General features: G+C 40.3%; 2 protein-coding genes across 5 annotated transcripts in view; one reads left to right on the top strand and one right to left on the bottom strand.

Annotated features, from left to right (window-relative positions):
* Window positions 1-1,155, bottom strand: part of LOC136832840 (mutS protein homolog 5-like) — a 99,382-nt gene extending 98,227 nt beyond the window's left edge. Inside the window, exon 1 of the mRNA XM_067094495.1 lies at window positions 1,041-1,155. The gene's annotated coding sequence lies outside the window, so the exon portion shown is untranslated. The remainder of the gene's footprint in view (window positions 1-1,040) is intronic.
* Window positions 1,156-1,325: 170 nt separating this feature from the next.
* The window catches only part of LOC136832839 (tyrosine-protein kinase BAZ1B-like), a 193,388-nt gene continuing 174,550 nt past the window's right edge, over window positions 1,326-20,163 (top strand). For 2 of the 4 annotated variants that reach the window (XM_067094492.1, XM_067094491.1), the window contains exons 1-4: window positions 1,326-1,539; window positions 17,185-17,360; window positions 17,710-17,803; window positions 18,137-18,493. In XM_067094492.1, the coding sequence (XP_066950593.1) occupies window positions 1,427-1,539; window positions 17,185-17,360; window positions 17,710-17,803; window positions 18,137-18,493 (740 nt within the window). In that variant the 5' untranslated portion in view covers window positions 1,326-1,426. Of the gene's footprint in view, window positions 1,540-1,582; window positions 2,159-17,184; window positions 17,361-17,709; window positions 17,804-18,136; window positions 18,494-20,163 lie in introns of those variants that run through there. The other 2 variants (XM_067094493.1, XM_067094494.1) reach the window with 2 other exon arrangements.

Below are 20,163 nucleotides of genomic sequence, written 5' to 3'. Positions count from 1 at the left end.
TTAATTAAACATCACATTCCAGTTTAACCTATTTAAATTACACTTGAGTATTTTCTATGCTTTTCTGTAATGGTTATGCTAAAACTGAAGTAGTTAAAACAAAAAAGAAACATTTCATTGTTTCATTGTAAAACCCAACAACGTATCGATCAAGTTTTGTACTGTATACTCCTAATCGTGTCGCTAAATAAAGCATGAACATGAATTAATTGATTTTAAGAAGTTTGTTTAATGTATTTAAAGACAAATTATATATGACAAAGAACGTCTGTGGAAAGTAATTTGCAATGACTGTGTACTAGCAACAAAACATTATAACAAGCTATATTTGCGAAAACGTGTTAGCTGGGAAACGGAAGCATTCCCATTTTACCGTCTAAATGATTTCATCAGCCAAAATTATGAATAATTATATTTTCAACTGCATTAACGTATATTAGGTTTGAACAGCCTTTCATTCTGACCCACCCTAATATCTCGGAATTGCATGACATTTCGCAAAGTTTATGATTTTGTTAAAACCCAGTTCTCGGCATTGCATGGCATTTCCCTATGTTCCTCTTCTGCAGGAATTCATGTTTCGGTATATAATAAGAGAACCAAACCTACGCGTTAAATCGCGAGACAAGAGGGGCAGAGGTGGTTGAGGGATACTCAGCACTGGGAAATCGATTTGGTATGAGGCGCGAGACGTTCAAGGGCAAATTGTGCGATCACCAGATCGACTTGGTTTCTTCATATCATGTAAATTACCTTTAAGCAATAAACAGCTGCAACCAGGCAAGCTGCTCAGAAATTCTAGACCATTGCTTGCTCAGGATGATAGTTGCTTCATCCTTAACACATTCCAATAACGATGATGGTTTAATCTAAATTGTTAAATCTGTTTAATTACTGACTAAGCTCGTGGGGCGCTCGAGAGTTGCCTTGCCTAAAAATGGGTTACGTAAATAGCTGGTTACCATCCACCTGCGGCAAACCGTCTCTAATCAGAACTGAAATTACTACCTGAATAAAAATGACTGCACAGTTTTCCGTACCTATACGTCCACGATGCTTATTCAGACAGCTAATTGCACATAGGGAAAACAGTTTTGTTGTCAGCTGTACGGGAATTCTTTCTGAATGGAGATGTCTCCTATTTCCCGCCTTCCCTATTTGTTGATACTTTCTACTGGTTCCATTTCCAAAATCAAAATATATCTTATATCACATGTTTTGTCGTTTCAAAATCATTTATTTATAATAATAAGCCATATTTTATACTCGGAATGGTATAAAATGACCTCTAAATGAGCCAGAATATGCAAATAGAAATGTTTCTCAAAACAACAGGACGCTCGTGGGTTTCGAACGAAAGACGTAGAGAGAGACCCCAGCTCCTCTTGTGATTTTTTCTTCAACTCAAGAGGCTGAAGGCGTCCTCATGCCTCTTCTACAGGGCCAGCCATTTAGGCTGATCAAGCCTCCGGAAACTGTGCCATCAGGGACGGAACTCTACATCATACAGCACACAGGAGAGAAGTTTATTTCGAAGAGGTAAATGCCCGCCAAAGCGCCGGTCATGTTTACGCTAATATCCATTTGGCTAAAGTCTGCTTTATATGTGAGAGGCCTTTTCTCACGCTCTGCCCCAATAAACTTTGAGCCTCGTGTGTTCTGTAGGTGCTCGTATCACGCAGAAGAGCTGTCATAAGCCAGGAAGTGGTGTGCGGGGCTTGAACTAGGGCTTATATTTGACATGTCACTAGGAGCAAATTACTGGGTCGAGAAACAAGATGGAGAGAATGAATGACATTATTTTCGCGCGAAAGTCCTGCCGTTCTTTTTTCGAATTTCTCCCCCGGATGGGAATTTGGGGGACGCCCACCCTTCCAGTTCATCGTAACCTCAACACCCACGTTCAAAAATGGGGTTCAGTTATGCTGACTGCTTTTGCTTTTGTTTTGGACATATAAGCCAAATGTTTCAAGTTAGGAATTGCAATTCAGAGTTGAGAATGGACAGGTCTCAGTCGAGGCGTCACGTTGAAGAACGTCAGTGGTTTGTTATGCGCTCTAGGCCTATTGGGATGCCATACTGTAAGACTAGGCCTACTGCATGTTGATGTAGGCTAGGCCACTGTGGCCACTTGAGCTAGCCTAACCCATGCAAAGTGGTTGATTTTCTAAGTTCTGTTTTTGGTAATTAAATAATCAAAATTGTCTAGGCTATGGGCTATGCTACATGTTTACTTGCAAGCCTAGACTACTACAAGTAGTTAGGCTAGTACATTATCGGGGCTCCTCGGCTTGCCGGCCATTTCAGCCCGATGGTTTATTCTGGAGAAACTGGCTAAAAAATTACTTGCTTACATTTACTGTGGGTAAATGCCAAGAAGACGGCTGCGCAAAGATATTGTTTATTGATTTTCGGTTAAACTGTATTGAAAAAGTTGTAAATAATGCTAGAAATTTACCGAGATGAGAAATTTAGAGTCCATTGTTTATGTTTTTATGTTATCACTTAGGGGCTGGTTCTAGGCCTGAAGGGTGGAAGCTCAGCAGGCCGCTGTTTAGTACCAGCCCCATAGGAAAGAAGGCAAAAATATGCTGTAAACAAAAGACAGTAAATTTCTCATTATCTTGTTGAATTTCAAAGCCTATCTCACCTGTACTGCGATATATAGGCTGCACTTTTTTCTGTATTGTGTAGCCAAAGAATTAATGTTAATAAACGATATCTCTGCGCGGAGACTATTTCCTTTCATTTTCAAGTTTGTGAAATGTAGTGTTATGGTAGCCTAGTTTTGTGACTCTAACATATTTATTGTTTAGTTCCATCAAAAATGCGTTGTTGCCCCCTTTTTAGGCTTGACAGAGATAAACTGCAACCTAGGACATAATCTTACTTTGGATGTTGGGTCCTACTAAATTTTGCTGTGAACCTCCTCTCGCAATCAACCTAACCTAACATGGTGGCCGAAGGCTAGCCCAATTGGTTAACATAGCATTTAGGGGTATTATTTTGTAAGTTGCCAATACACGATATGAAATTGTAACCTACATTTTTGAAAAGAGCTCTATATCAAATTGACTTATAAGGTATGATAATACCAACCCTCTGTAGCAAAATTGTAACCAGTAAACACCCCTATTTTATGTGGTATTATTTTATATTGGCAACTTATAAAATTTTACCCATTTATGATGGAAAGACTATTGTTTAAAACTAGGCTGTCAAAGAACTCGCTTCATGGCACGTCTATTAGCTTTGGAGACACAATAACATAGTAAAATTTATACCAGTACTTACCATGCATGAACACAGTAATAAGTATTAAAAATACTGTTTAAGGGAAAATTGTGCAACATTGTTCATGTTTAGTGGTGCTATGGTGTGGGTTTTACCTCAGTTGGTACAAATGAGGAAGGTAATTGCAGAATTTGGCATCTCTCAATCTAAACAAATTGAGGTGCATTATAAAATAGTATGTGATAATCTCACACTGGTCATTTTTGAAGATTTTTGTATAGAAAAAATTTAAACTATGAAACTAACCTGTGACATGGGAGTAAGTAATGATAAATATTATGATTTTAATTATTTATATATTATACAAATTATATATGTATGAAAATAAAAAGGCCCATGAAACACTGTATGAGCATTTGAACCATATATTTCGAGCATCGCCTTCTGTGCCCCTGTTCACTGGTGAAATATGCCCGGTGAACAGGGGCACAGAAAGAAGTGCTCAAAAATTATGGTTGAAATGTTCATACAGTGTTTAATGGGCCTTTTTTTTCATATACTGTTGTATTACAGTAAAAGAAGTCATATATATATATATATATATATATATATATATATATATATATATATATATATATATATATATATATATATATATATATATATATGCCTTTTTATTTTCATATACTGTTGTATTATAGTAAAGACATACATATATATATATATATATATATATATATATATATATATATATATATATATATATATATATATATATGTGTGTGTGTGTGTGTGTGTGTATGTGTGTGTGTGTATATATATGTGTGTGTATATATATGTATAGCCTATATATCTTCTTTTTCGACCTCATTAGTCCCACTGTATGGCAGGGTCGGCCGCTCAAATCAGCTTTCTCCATCTATATTCTATTCTTTGTGTCTTCCTCCTCCAGTCCCACCTCACCCATATCCTTCCTCACCACATCCATCCATCTGATCCGTTGATGCCCCACACTCCTCCTCTCCATCACTGGCATGTTCTTAGCTCTCTTGATTGGTTCCACCTCCTCTCTCTTATTACGTGACCATAGTATCTCAAGACGAGCTTCCATAACCTTCTCCTTTACATTGCATATACCACACATTCTTCTTAGATCTTGACTTTTCCTCCTTTCCAGCAGTGATATTCCAGCAATCCATCTCACCATCCTCATCTTTGTTCTTTCGAACAGTCCCCTCCTCTTTCCTCTTAAGTGCCCAAGTTTCTGCCCCATATAATAGTATAGGCCTGATAACTGTCTTATAAATCTTCATTTTGAGCCTTAATGGCATTGTCTTGTCTAAAACAACTCAAGTTACTTCTCGCCATTTTCCCCAAGCTTCTGCCACTCCCTCTCACTGCTTTCTCAGTACCTCCCTCCTCTACTTCCTCATTGGACGAGTCGGTAGAGTTCTCGACTAGCACTCTGCTAGGCCCGAGTTCAAGTCTCCGGCCGGCCAATGAAGAATTAGAGAAATTTATTTCTGGTGATAGAAATTCATTTCGCGCTATAATGTGGTTCAGATTCCACAATAAGCTGTAGGTCCCGTTGCTAGGTAACCAATTGGTTCTTAGCCACGTAAAATAAGTCTAATCCTTCTGACCAGCCTTAGTAGAGCTGTTAATCAGCTCAGTGGTCTGGTTAAACTAAGGTATACTTAACCTCCCTCCTCTGTTATAATTGATCCCAAGCAGTTAAACTTTGTTCTGTTTTAGCACTGAACCATCTTCCATTTGAATGTTTACTTCTTCATGTCCTTTATTATTAATCATAGCTCTGTCTTTCCAATGTTCACTTTCAATCCTTTCTTTTCTAGGACTCCTTTCCATACTAAAAACCTCTCTTGCAGTTCTTCTTCTGGGTCTGCTATAATGACTAAATTATCAGCAAACGTCAGTCATATGCCTTTTCAGGATCCACAAAACACAGGTAAACTTTCCTGTTTCCTCATAAATACTTCTCTTGGACTTGTCTTATTGTAAAAATAGCATCCACTGTGCACTTTCCCTTCATAAGCCCAAACTGCTGCTCATGTATATATATCAGCTCAACCTTCCTTCTACTATTCTTTCTAGTTTCTTGAATCTTCTTCTTTAACATCTTGTAAAAATGCCTTCTTTTTAGCATGTCCACTGCCCTGCTGACATCTTTCCCTTCAACGCCCTTTCTTCCCAGCAGCGAGAAGTTTACGCTGGTAGGGCGAGAGTTCGAGACGTGTGAGATGTTTGTTATGTTTTTAGAAGGTGTTGTAGTGGCTTTGTTTTTTTGTGTGTGTATTTACTGCATTTGCTTTTTTATCCGTTGATTACATATATATCCGGGATGTCACACGGATAGCAAGTGTCTTCCTCTCTGATCAGTCCTTCTACTATTCTTTCTAGTTTCTTGAATACATGCTCCAAAAAAGCTTTATTCCTGTGTAGTTCCCACAGTTTAACACGTCTTTTTGTTTTTACATTTTAATTATGCAACTATCGTTCCAGTCCCTTGGCATTTCCTCTACATCCCAGATCTTTTCCAGTAGTGTGTGCACCCACTCTTTGGCTAGATTTAATAATTTCCATTGTTACCTCTGACTTTCCTGCAGCTTTATTTTTCCCTTTCTTTATAGCATTCTCGACTTCTCTCTCTGATGTTTTCTATTGGTCCATCTACTGGAGGAACATTTTCCAGTTCTTCAAACTCATTCTCAGTGTTTTAATAGTTGTGAAAAATATTCGTTCTGTCTTCTCATGACCTCTTATTCCTCAGTTATTTCCATTTTCATCTTTAATAATTCCCACCTCTCCTACATCCTGCTTGTCTTTTCTTCTTGCTTCTGCAATTCTGTAGATTATCTTTTCTCCCTCTGGTGTTCCCATCATCTCCTGCCAATCTCTCATGGCTTCTCCCTTGGCAATCGTGACCTTTCTCTTTGTTTCCCTCTTTGTCTGTCTATATTCCTCTCTTGTTTGGTTTGGTAGTTATCTTCTTCCCACCCTCTTCTTTGTATACTCTTTTCCTTCACAGCTGTTTTAACCTCTTGATTCCACCACCATGTTTCTCTTTCCTGTTGCTGCTTACCACTTGTCCTCCCACACACCTCTGCTGCTACTGGAACCACAATCCCTCTCATATCATCCCATATGTCTTCAGGTGATCCAGACATTCCATTGACATATCTCTCTTTGGCTCTTTCCTTTTTACTTTTGAACTCTCTTGCTTTCTCCCCCTTCATGAATGATTTTGTCTCCTTGTGCTGAATTTGGTGTTTGTCATGGTAAGCTCTTGCATATATCATCAAACCATAGCTGGCCATTTGTCCTGAATTTAATGACCTTTCTATGGACATACCTTACTAAAATAACCATCAGCATTTCATTTAACTTCTTGGGATCTGGAGCTGATATAGCATCTGAAATATTAAGTGCCTGAAATGCTTCAGTAATGCAGTCCTAATTGTCTCTAGATTTCAGCCTGACCATTTTTCCAGTGGTGGAATTAGGAACAACTGATTGACAGATATGTCCATCTCAAATGGCACATTGATCTGGAGTGCCTATATACTTGCAGAACTTGGACTTTACAATAGCTGAAACATCTTTGAATGTTAGGTCTAATCTATTATTTTACCAGAAATATGCATGGGTTCCTCAGTTAGCTTGACAAAATCGAAAGATACACGGAACTCAAGAGCAGACCTGCCATGTTGATCTATTGAATTTGAATTAAGCCTCTCGATGTGCATTGCATTGCAGTCTCCACAAATAAGAAGTGAAGCTTTTGAATCCTGTGACTGAGAGTCATATTAGAATCGTTGATGTTTGGATTCCATTGTAGATTAAGAGCTAAATGGGAAGAGCTCATATATAGAAGTGTCTCCGGTGTGTATAGCTTTCACAAATAAGAAGTGAAGCTTTTGAATCCTGTGACTGAACCATACTAATCCTCTCCGAGAGAGAGTCATATATAGAATCGTTGATGTTTGGATTGCAACAAACAGCAAATGCGTATGCATTGTAGATTAAGAGCTAAATGGGAAGAACTAAGGCTGCTCATATCAGAAGTGTCTCCGGTGTGTATAGCTTTGCAGAAGACTATGATTGGTGATAATACATATCCCAGCCCACGAGAGTATGCAAACTATCATTTCACTTATATAACATAAATATAGGAAGCCATGGGGGTTTAGTTCTACATATTCGTAATGACACCCCACAAAATCCTACTAGTATCCAGTCTACTTTGCAATTGATAGGTGTGCAGATCCATTAGCAAAGAAAATATACAGCATCCTCTCTCTCTGTCTACCACCTAGTGAAGTCTTCCCCATGGATAAATTTAAATCCCATATCCAACAACTACCATGACCCTTTGTTATTCTGGGAGATATGGATAGTAGAAACCCTCTTTGGGGTGATATCATCGTCAGTCAAAGAGGAAATTGCCTGTGTTCCATTATAGAAAGTGAAAATGTGGGAATCCTAAACCCAGGGGGATGTCTACATATTTTCATGTTCAGACAGACACATTGTCAGCAATAGACTTACCTATATGCAGTGATGGCTGTCTTATTGACTTCAGTTGGAGAGTGATAAATGATAGATTTACCAGCGACCATTTTCCAATTGTCATGAATGTATCATCAAATCCATCAAGGCTACCTTTGTGGAACATTGGTAGAACTGACTGGGTAACATTCCAGGAACACAGCTAGATAGGTGACTTGGCTGATGACTTTCCTCATTAGATGATGCCCTTGATTTTTTCAATACAATTATATTCTCGGCTGGTTTTCAATTAATACCTAGGACTTCAGGCATATTTATCTGCTGACCAGTTCCGTGGTGGACTCGCAAATGCCAGGAAGCTCGTAGAATTATAAGGTCAGCTTTCACCAGATACCACAGATGAAAGTGTGAGTATTACTGTGTTGAATTTCAGAAAGCAAGAGCTCATTGCTGCATGGAATTAAAAAGGCACGAAAGGATTCTTGGACAATTTTCATATTAAATTCAAAGACACCTCTGACTTCAGTTAGGAATATTATATTATTATTCAGAAGATGAAACCTATTCATATGGAACAAGCCCACAGGGGCCATTGACTTGAAGTTCTAGCTTCCAAAGAATATGGAGTTCATTAGGAAGAAGTAAGAGGAGGTAAACGGAAATACGAAAGGAAGAGATCAAACTTATTAGAAAAGAAAAAAATAATTTTATATAAGTAACTTACCAAATAATTACATAGTTATAGTTTCTACTTTACGCAGCGGCTCAAAATTCGAAATTTGCGGTAGCGCTCTTTTGTTTTGGGTGTAAGTATACTAGCCCGCCCACTTTCAGGGAAGGTTAGGTACAACGTAGCTAAAGAGCTCAATTTGTTTCTGCTGGCTAATGATTGAACACCATTTATTAGCAGCTCTTTGATTCGTTTTCGTCGAATGGTCAGAGATCGTCTTTGGTGAAGTACTCCTTGCTTTTGGTAGCTTAGCTATTTAGCATAGCTAGAATTCTGGATTATATCTTCGGTTGTGACTTGCCTAATTGGACTTTTGACCTATTGTGTCTGACTGTAGTTTGTTTAGCATTAGGTATTGCAGCAAAGGCTGCAAAACTAGACTCACTTCTGCAAAATATGACTCGCATACCGTATGTAGTTCTTGTAGGGAGCAGATTTGCTCTCCTGAGCTTAATTGTGAAGAATGTAAGGACCGGGATAAGGGGAAGTGGAAGACTACAGACACACTTAGACAAATTACAGTGTGACCGACTGAGAAAAGCTACAGCTAGGGCTGAAGCTAAGGCTTCCGCTAGTACAGATCATTCTTAAGCGTATCCCTTCAACACCTGTGACAGCTTTTTCTCCCATTTCCAGTCCTCCAGCTTTTCCTGTCACTCCATTACCTAGCTCTCATTCTGCTGAACCCAATGCCATTGCCAGCTTAGAAGCACGGGTAGATCAAAAATTTAATTTCTTGTGAATACTGTTTCCCAGAATGGGAATTCTGTGAAGGTTCTGATGGCAAAATTTGATAATGTAGTGTCGAGTGCAGTGTCAGTGGAGAGGGCGGCTGTTCAATGCACACATCGTGTCAATGACGTTAGTCGCTCCTTTTGGCTACACAAGGAGTGGTTCCCCAATCTGCTAGGTCTTTTGATAGACTTCCCAAGGCCACTTCCTCAGAAGAGAAATCTTCTCAAACAGCCTCACTTTCTCTGATTCCATCAAGGGTTATCCACTCTCACTCTTGACAGGCTTCAGATTGTCAGGGAGCTTGTCAGAGCGAAAGGATTTTCAAGGAAGGCTGCAGAGGCTATTGCTAAGTGTAGGTGACAATTCTACTGCAGTCTACCAAGCCAAGTGGGCAGTTTTTCGGAAGTGGTACCAGGAGCGAAATGTCTCCTTTTCTCAAACGTCTGTAGCCCAAATCGCAGATTTTCTATTACATCTTAGAACCTCGAAAGGACCCACATCATATACCATCAAGGGTTATAGAGTGATGTTGAGTTCAGTATTTAAACATAGAGGAGTAGACATTTCTTCAAACCAAGACATCAGCGATTTAATACAACATTTTAATACTAGTAAGCAAGAAAAACCCTCGGGAGTCACTTGGAACTTGGACGTGGTCCTTAAATAGCTGTCAGGACCGCCGTTTAAACCTTTGGATTCATCGTCACTTTGGGATCTGACGAAGACGACCTTATTCTTGATGGCACAGGCTACAGCCAAGAGAGCCAGTGATCTTCATGCCATCAATAAAAGGGTAGGGTTCTCACAAGACAATACTGTATACTCACTGATTTTGGATTTTTTGGCCAAGAATGAGGATCTGACTAACTCTTGGTTCCGCTCTTTTTCAATCAAGAGCCTGCCCAAATTACTCAGTCCATCCGATCAAGAGAAAGTCTTCTGTAAGAGCCTTTAGAGTATACTTTGAAAGAACCAAAAACCTTAGAGGTTCGGCCTCGAATCTTTGGTGTTCTGTGAAAGACCCCAGCCGTCCTTTGTCCAAGAATGCATTATCATTCTTTTTAAGATTCGTGATTTTGGAAGCACATTCGGGAGTTAAGTATGATTTACTGCCCTTATGTAAAGTAAAGGCTCATGAAATAAGAGCCGTGGCGACATCTTTGGCTTTCAGACATAATCTGTCTCTCTCTCCAATTTTGCAAGCAACATTTTGGAGGTGCAAGTCAGTGTTTGCCATGTTTTACCACTTTCGGGGCAGTATACCTACACCAAAACAAAAGAGCGCTACTGCATATTTTGAATTTGAGCTGCCACGTAAAGTAGAAACTATAAAACTATAGCTATGTAATTATTTGGTAAGTATATAAAACTATTTTATTATAAAAATGTCATATTAATAGATAAAAATGTATTAAAATGCAAGGCGAGTGTTTCTCTCCTACAGAGTTCAGAGTCCTATGTGGAGATCATTAAAATGGTACATCTTTTTAATGATTCTGAGGAAGAGACATCTTTTCTTGCCTTGTGCTTCCTCGGTCCAGCCGGTTATGCAAGCACATCCTCCACCCCTAGCCCACCGGAGGAAAAATATCATGTTCTCTTAGAGAACATGCCGTCTTATAGGTTGACCTGGTCTGTGTCCCGGTCTGTCTCTAGAACGTATGTAGATCAATCTTTTGGTATTTCATTGGCCAACAATGTATTTTCCTTGGGCTTCTGTGCACCTGAGGAAAATGCAGCCCTTAAGAGACTTTCTTTGGGAGATAGTGATAGTATTATCTACCTCTCCACTAGACAGCAACCTGTGGGGGACAAGACACTTTGCTGCTTCAAACTTATAGGTCTGTTAGTCCCAACCCGGCTTTGACGCTCAAGAACAGGCTAGTTCTGGGACCTTTCCCCTTTGCTAGAGGGAGGAGGAGCCGACGGTGGACAGGCTTTGGTTTGTCTGCCAGGCAGTGGCTAAGACCTTTAGGTCTTAGCGTGGCACTGCAGCTCGACCTTTGGGTCAGGCTGGCCCATCTCCTTCGGTCAGAGAAAGTCCCAACTTCCTTGATTCCTTGTAGAGGTACCCATACTACTTCTACCCTGGTAGAAGACGGAGGACACCAGGGCTGTGGCGGTTTTCCCTGATTGTTGCTGATGGAGGTGGGTGCCTGTTGAGCCACTAGGCAAGCTTGGCATCAACATAGAGCGGAAGCATTGTTAGTGGATGCCTGTTAGGTACGGTTCAGCTACCCTTAGTCTTCGTCACCCCCCACCCTCTTTCCGGTCCGGTTCTGAATGTTTGTTCCCTGCTTATGGAAGGACCTCTCCTGTGGGAAGAGGTGAATGTGATGCTCCCGGAAGGCGTTGTGGGAGTCTTCTACCCTTCTTCCCACTAAACTGATTCGCTCACCAGAATCGATCCTAGATGTAATGGTCCGTTCAGGGATTTGAGGGGCTGTGTATGTTCAATATCTACCCATCAGTACTCCCGGAGTTATCTTTACCCCCGAGGGGCGGGAGCTGTGTTTTAGTTCAAGGCGCTTGGTTTTGAACTTGTAACCACTCCCCAAAGGGTTCACTCAATTGTTAATTTTTTTTATCCCTACTCAAGCTCAGTTGCACAGGTACGTCTACAGAAGTACCAGTGCGATTCGCTGGTCCTGGCGAGCTTGTTGCCGCAGTCGTTAGGTTAGAAGTCAACTTCTTGAGTTTTTGTCACGGCTTGGGCGTAGGGATCAACTTCGAGAAGTCAAATTACACTCATAAATGTAGGGTAAAGTATTTGAACATGCTGATAGACATGATAGCAGCAAGGTTATCCCTTTGGAGTCTCGTATTGGCAGATTCAGAGAGGCAGCGCAGAAGTTCCTGTCTCAGCAGGAACAACCCACTAGGCAGTGACTCCTCGTTCTGGTTCACCTGTCGCCATTGCAGATTCAAGCCCTCAGTGCGGCTTCACCTTTAGCGGAAGATGAAGGGGATGGTCTCCGGCGAGAGACCCACCTTTCTCTCATTTTCCTGTCGAAGGAAGTGAGGGGAGAGTTAACTAGATGACAGGAACCTCTCTTTAGGGGTGTCATTGGGCACTCCCCCTCCCAAGGTGCTCTTGCTTTTCGGACACATCTTCTAGGGATAGAGCTCACACCTGGAAGAATGTTCTTTACAGGTGTGTGGGACCAGAATGACAGCCACCTCCACATCAGTGTCCTGTAACTCAAGACAGCTTTTTTAGCCCTGCGCGAGTTTCAGGACTGAGTGGTAGCATATGTCAGTAAGCAGGGAGGACTGGTGTCCTTGCAGCCGCACGGGTTGATGGTGCAGATACATTAGTGGGCAGTAGCACACTCAGTGGAGCTATCAACCAGGTACATTCTGGGGTCTCTGAATGGGATGGCAGACAAGCTTAAGTCGCCGGAGCCTGGTGGTAGGGATGGAGTCCCTACACCAAGGCATTGCAGAAGACTCTGAGTAATATGGAATCCCAGCCTTGATCACTCTGTAGCCAGTACGACAGAAGCTACCAGAGTACGGTTCATTTGTGCTGGAGCATGGGTTGTGGTGGAAGACATTTTTCCAGCACCCAGGTGACATTTTAGAGGCTTACGCTTTCCTCTGTGTTTTTGTCTGATTCATTAGGTGATCAACAGGCTCTGATCACCCCGAATTCTGGTTTGACTCTGGTGGCTCCCAAGGCCATACACCAAGTGGTTCCCGAACCTGCTGGCTGTGTTTTAGAAGGGGTATTACCAGGCAGTGGAGGTGATGGCACTTCATGCCTGGAGACTATCCAGCATCTCTTGCGAGCGAGAGGGTTGTTTCTTGGCGCATAACAAGATGTGCCTGAATATTTGTGGATTATTCAGTGGCGGTGTACCAGGGGAAATGAACCGCCTTCTATAGTTGGTATAGTTGATGAGGTATCTCTCTAATCAGTTTCTATTGATCAGGTAGCAGACTTTCTCACCCTTCTTCGCCATGAGAAGCTTCTCCATGTCTCAGCCAATAAGGGCGATAGAGCTGCCCTAGGCCAAGTCCCTCGGTTAAAGGAAATAGATCTCTCGTCCCTGTGAGAGATCTTATTTCTGAGGAGTTGCAAACAGTCTGACCCACCCAGGAAAATCAAGCCCTCAAGTGGGTTCCGATTCTCACCTTGAGGAACCTAGTTTGTACACTGTACGAGCTGTTGAGAGGGTCATCAGATAGAGTTGTGACTTGAGACTGTTTTTGTTCTTTGCTTATCCTAGCTTCTGTGAAGAGAGTAGGTGAGCTTCATGGCTTTTGAGGCTGAGCACTCAAGGGGTAGGGGATCTGTTACGCTCGAGTTAGCCCCAGAATTCATGCTGAGACTCAGAATCCGTAGGTCTCTGATGTTGGATTAGAGTCCTTTTCGTTCCCCTCCCAAAGGACATTGTAGGTATGCTCAGAACTAGATGCTTTTTTGTCCAGTTGGAGTACTGCGGTACTACCTTAAGAGGACTTGGCATCTAAGGCCTGAGTGTCGATGCCTCTTCTTTAGTACCAACTTGGCCAAGGAAGAGATGTCCAAGAGTACGTCCTCTTTTGAGCTTCGTTAAACAGCAACGGGCTTGCTCTTCATCAGACGAGGTAAACAGGAGTTCGGTCCGGGGGAGTGATCACGAAGTTAGGGGCATCACCCCATCCCTTGCACTCTGGAAGAACCTGTCAGTTCAGCAGGTAGTACGGGCAGGGATGTGGTTGCACCAGGCCACATTTACCTTGTATTATCTTCAGGACTTGCCCATAAGTCTTTGGACATGATTTTCCTTGGATCTTGAGGTGGCTGCCCAACAAGTTGTGTGGTTCATTTGGCTCCCTTAGGGGACATGAGCATATCATCTAAGGTGTCCGGTAAGCGGAGAGAAGGGGTGTGAGTGACTGATCTCCTCCCTTCACTCTTTTTACTTGTTTCTCTCTTTAGAGAAAGAGACAGACAGTGAGCTGTCATGTGCTGGACAGACAAGTTTGCAGGTGACTAAATGACGAGAGCATCCTGTCCCTCAGCTTGTGTAGATGGTTTGGATGCATGCCCCCCTCTCTCTCTCTGAATAAGGGGGGAGGGATAGACAATAAAACAAACCCATTGGTTTTATTAGCAAGTTTTATTGTCTCCAGTAATCTTGGGTTCTATTTTTTTTTTTTTTTTTTTTTTTATGAGACAACTCGTTACTTTAACCCCAGAAGTAAAGCAGTTGCAACATCCCATATATCCAACAAGCAAGAGATGTGGGATTCTTTCTTCAGCTCTTTCAGACCAGGAAAGTATTATGGGGTGGGTAGAACCAAATCAGTCAGTTCAGAGATATACTCAGACTCCACCCTCCATTTGGTAGTCTCCTATGTAAAGATCAAAGGTTTTATTTGTACAGGAACAAATAGGAAATTTTTAAAGTAATATGTATTTTTCCTAGCATACAAACCTGAAGGTCTTTGCATTTATGGCCAACCTCGGCCACCCCTCCACCTGATACATGGGCCAAAAGACAAAGTGGAGTGCAGACCAATGAGCAGGGTCTCTCTCTCTCTCTCTCTCTCTCTCTCTCTCTCTCTCTCTCTCTCTCTCTCTCTCTCTCTCTCCTCCACCACCACCACCACCACCACCATTTGTAGTTAACAACCTTGTCTGAAAGTTGAATGTCTTCCAGCTTGCGTGTGCAAGCTAAAACCCTATGTAAAGACCTTCAGGTATATTTATGTTAGGAAAAATACAAATTACTTAAAAAAATTTGCTAGTGTCATGTAAAAGAGGCCCCTCATAGGGTTGGAAATATTCACTTTCAACTTCTTGTGGAAGGAACAGAAATTTTTATAGTTTTTATTTTTGTTTTTCTTATACCATGTGCATTTGCATGTCTTCCTCTATCCAATGATTTTTTTTTAATTGGCTGACCTTAAAGTTCCCATTTATGGTATTGTTAATGTATATTAACCCTGGCTTGTAAGGGTTATGTGGCTGATTGCTCTGTAGATGATCCTTTATCAAGTGAGACTTAGAGTCCAGTCTGGAGCAGTTTTGATACTGGCCACAGAGACCTCTCTCTGGCAGTTAAGTGCTTCCCCATCTTTTGAGAGAACTCTGCCTTCCCTGCTCAGTTCCTTTTGTGTTGCTAAAAGACTTTTCATGAGAAGTTGACTTGAACTTTCTTGGGTTTTCCAGTGCCATTAATCACCTCCTGGATGGGGATTATGTAATTGGGACAAAAGCTTTCTTGCCTCATTTTGCTGAAAATGAAAGCCTAAGCTTCTGAGGAGATATGACTTTATGGGGCAGTTGTTAGCAACATGTAACGTTTCCTCTCACTTTCTTTCCCTTGGCCCAGTCCCTGCTTGCGTTGGTTTTGTAAGTCTGCCAACACTGGCTTTCCTTAATGTACCACTGTTTGATAAATTCATTCTTCCCATAGGATTGGGTAACCCTTGGACTAATCACATCCCTTTGAGAGTAAGGTATGATTTGAGTTGATCAGTTTTGCTGTCTTCTGTATTAAGGTCCCCCATCCCCCTGAGAATTTGTGGTTTTCTGCTTGATCCCTCATCTTGCCTTATGAGTCTCCACCCAGAAGTAGAAAGGGAAAGAAGAGGGAGGAGCATTGCGAGTAAGGAGTAGAGAGAGTTTACACTCAAGCTCTTTTTATAGCTGACATCCCCATTTGTCAGGTTTTCAGTTCTTTTTTTAAAAGTTTTTGCCTCTGTCTTTTGGCTTACCAATTCACAGACAGTCAGGGTCTTGGAAGGTGCATGACCCACTTTCTCTTTGGGACTCCATTACCTGGGACTCTGTCTTTGCTCTGGTCATTCCCTTAAAATTATGTGAGAATTGAAGACAGAAGTACAGCTCCACCTTCACCTCTGCCTCTTCTGAGACTGATACTCATTCCATGTTGCACTTGGACTTTGGAGTACTGTCATTGCATGTTTTTTTCCCACATGTAACAGGACTCCTTGTGGAATGAGAAGATTTCAATTTTCTTCCTCCTCTAGAGGAACTGATGACTATACACAGCTACACCCAAGCCTTCTATTAATTTTTTTTTTTCACTCAAGAAGAACGGTCACTTCTGTACCGTGCTATTTTGGTTTGACTTCATTCTGGCAATCTGTCAAGGTTCCTTCGTTGAGGTGTGTGTAAGCGTTTTAGTTACCCTCCTCGTTGGGAAGGTTTCTCCTCATTTTCTCCAGGATTTTGGCATAAAAGAACTGGAGCTTCATGTTTGCTGTGTCACTGATGCTGTGTAAGGTCATAGTGCCAACTGCTTCCTTATAAGCATCGTTCTAGCGGATGGAGAGCTTGGTACATCCCCTTCTGATCCTGTGCCCTTGAAGAATCTGTCAGGTCTCTTTAGCAAGTGAAAGGACCTGGATTCCACTCATTTCTAGTTCTCAGGGTTTGGAGTTTCATTTACCCTCTGGCTCTTATTCCATGTCTTTCCCAGTTCCTAAGGTTCATGGTTGGGCTTTATTTGAACAAGAGATGCATCAGATGCCAGGTCTTTTTCCATCTTTCAAGCCCTTTCTGACTACAGACAGCCCAAACTGTATTTGTGCTGGTTGGGCAGCTGCTGGTGAGCAATCCAAATGAGCACCTGTCCTAAACTCGGGTCTGATGTATTTTCTCGGTCCTCTCTTTACAAGGGATTTGTAGTGCTATCGGTCACCTTGGGAATAGTAAGGAAAATTGTAAATAAGTTGAATTTGCTAAAATTTAGTGTACCTTCCATGACCCACTTCCATATCCCTTCTACCCCTTAGTGCATTTCTCAGTGTCATCAACATATATCCATTCTCTATTTTGGTGTTTTCCCCTCCTGTTCAATTTTTTCATCTTGTGTTATTCCATTTTTCATGCTTTTAGGAACGTAACCTTCAGGCTAGCATTTTATGAAATATTATTGAGTGGTCTGTTTAATTGCTTAACAACAATACAGTAATGTTGATAATTTCATTTCCAGTGACTATGAAGACAGGCTTGCTCTCTACAGCCAAAGCATTTGGACTTGCCAGTGTAGTGGCAAATCTGGCCTGACTCATCAAGAAGCCTGGACAAGTGAGTCAAAAGTTCGAGTCATGCTGTCATCATCTTTTCCAGCGCCATTGTGGTCTCCAATTCTGCATTGTATCCATCACAGTAAGTTGTTTAATATACAGAATCTGTTTTGTGCATATATTACTGTATACCAATAAACCGTTGTTCATTAGCTTTGATACCCTTATAGTGGATTGACACTTGGTACAAAGTACATATGGTACTTAACTTTCTGGGATTTATTACTATTTATCAACAATAACTGCTTGTTCTGAAGCAGAGTATGAACATTTTTTACATTTTAAATCATTGTGTACCTCAATGTGGTCAGGCAATGTTTGGATATTGTAATTGATTATTCAGAGGCCAAATGCAATTACCGGAAGCCTGATAACTTATATAAGAGGACTGTTGCGCTGTTGCTCTACATATGCTCATCTGTTTCTTTCAGGCACCCAACCTTTGGACCAACTTGTTGAAACCACAGCTGCACTGTGCTTATCAAAATTTCATGTAGGGGAAGAGCTAACTTATTTGAACCCACCGTAAGTATCGTCTGTTTTCGTCTGAAATTTATATTAGGTTACTTTCATGGTTTTTATGTGTATGTGGTTTTAGCTCTAGTTTATTTGGAAAACACTAGAATTGCTTTCCAAAAATCTTAAACTTATTCATGTTTATTCCTTTAACAACCAGAAATGAGAAAATTGTAAATTACTTGTAAGAGGCATATGCTGTTGAGTTTTTTCTGCATGAAAATCATTTATATTTAAGGTAGAATATTTCTAAAAAGCCAAGAGACAAGAACTTTTCACAAGCATGTTGAAGTATTTTATCTTGAAAGCATTTTTTATAAGATGCATATATCTTGTCTGCAGGACACAGGTTCGTGTGGTCTCATCTAGAGAAGCTCCAGTTTTACTTGAGGTAAATGACTCCAACCCTGAAAAGCCAAGAGATTCCAGCCCAGAAAAACCTAAGGCTATGGACAGCCAGTCGTCCAGTCCTGTTTCTACTCCTCTAACCAATGGATGTACTAACAGCAGCCGTGACGGAGCTTCCCTTAATGGAACTAGTAATGGCTCTGCTTCCACAGAGGAGGGTAGTCCTTCAGGTAGCATTAAAGCAAAGGATGACTCTCCTGCAAAAAAGAAAGGAATGCTTCCCCTCTTATATGATGTTCTTGTCATTGGTGAAGATAGGAAAATCAAGGATGTCCCTGCTAAGGACTTGCAGTAAGTACTTTTCATTTCAAATTTATGCATTGTGTGTTTGTGAATGTTTTCTGTAGCTGATCTAGTTTTCTTAAGCTTTTCATTTGTATTTCTTCACTTTTTATTTTTAAGTGTTTTGTCATCATTATGCAGTAAAAAGATTAAAAACCAATAAAATTTACAACCCAAAAGAGATTGAAAAGCACATTTGATATCCCCTAGCTTGTGAGTGCAGTTATGCACATGCACATTCCTTCCCTTCTGTTTAAGGAAAGAGAGACGAATTATAAATAGCTGAACATGTTGCCTGCGTTTAGGACAAATTTTGCATAAGTGTATAAATATTTTCAATTAATATTTTGCAGCGATCGTTAACATTGTATTTGAGATGAAATATCAAGTGATAAAATATTCCCTTCGTGTACTGTTGTATGTGTGATAACCATGTTAGAGTCAGCTAAAAGAAAAACAAAAAAGGCGCTAACAGTGATGTCAACATTGATACGAAATACATTTAAACACACACACACAGCCATACAAGTAAGCTTTAATATTATGAGGTGAAATGAAAATTCATTAATTCCAATAAAACAGAAAATGATTAATTACTTTTTAGTCGTTTTCTTAAAATGAATTTGTTTTGGACATGTCATCAATGAGAAATGATTAATTACTTTTTAGTCGTTTTCTTAAAATGAATTTGTTTTGGACATGTCATCAATGAGAAATGCCTTATGTACTAGAGGTGTAAACACAAGGTGTTTTACACACACACACACACACACACACACACCGTTTCCACAATGCAGTATGAATAATGCAAGACTTGGCACAATTCAGGTAAGGGAACACTGAATACAAAAGGCAAATTTATGAAGTTATTAGTAAAACAAATGGAATTACAGTATATGTTCAGGCATCATCCAGTCTCGTATGAGACCCCAAAATATGATTTCATCTTATATCTGTGTATTGTAGAAGTTGCATTTTCTCTATCATTAGGCTAACCTTTTTTCCTCTAATCCATTCTTCTAGTTCAATAAATACTGTAAAAGTTAAAAAAAAACTTATTATTTTCTTACCGAGCAAATTTTATTTTCAGTAGATTATGCTGTACTAGGCTATGCTTGTAGAGTTAACTTCATTTTCACTAGATTATACTAGGCTAGGCTGTCAAACAAGATAACCAAACTTAAGGCTTATGTAACAGTTCATAACTTTCTTATAGTTAACCATTTACTATTGTATGAGCACCTAAACGTACTGAGGAACTGACACAGACTACATTGAGTACGGGCATAAACAACCAAGTCGAGAAACAGCTGTTTTGTGATTTTGAAGAATTATAGTTTCACATATGTTAGAGTACCTTTGTATACCTGTTTTACATTTGTTTTTGCACAATAGAAATAATAATTCCATTAATAACCGTTTCTTTAGCAGCTAAAAGATTCTCTTAATTCTTATGATAGTAGTAGGACTAAATCTCTAAACCAGCTGATTTTGAAAACATAAACATTACCCTAGCCTACTTAAATGCATGTTAGCGGATGATAGTGTTTTATATTACAATGATGATATAACGTGATAGTAACACAGTATAAATAGGAACAGTAAGTAAAATATCAGTTTCATACAAATACAGTTGTAATAGCCTATTTGACTAATGCAGATGGATACTGGAACACCCT

The sequence above is a fragment of the Macrobrachium rosenbergii genome, chromosome 50 (genome assembly GCF_040412425.1).
Source record: "Macrobrachium rosenbergii isolate ZJJX-2024 chromosome 50, ASM4041242v1, whole genome shotgun sequence".
NCBI lineage: Eukaryota > Metazoa > Arthropoda > Malacostraca > Decapoda > Palaemonidae > Macrobrachium > Macrobrachium rosenbergii.
Note: the sequence above shows the minus strand (reverse complement) of the source record. Positions and strands in the feature narration are given on the sequence as shown.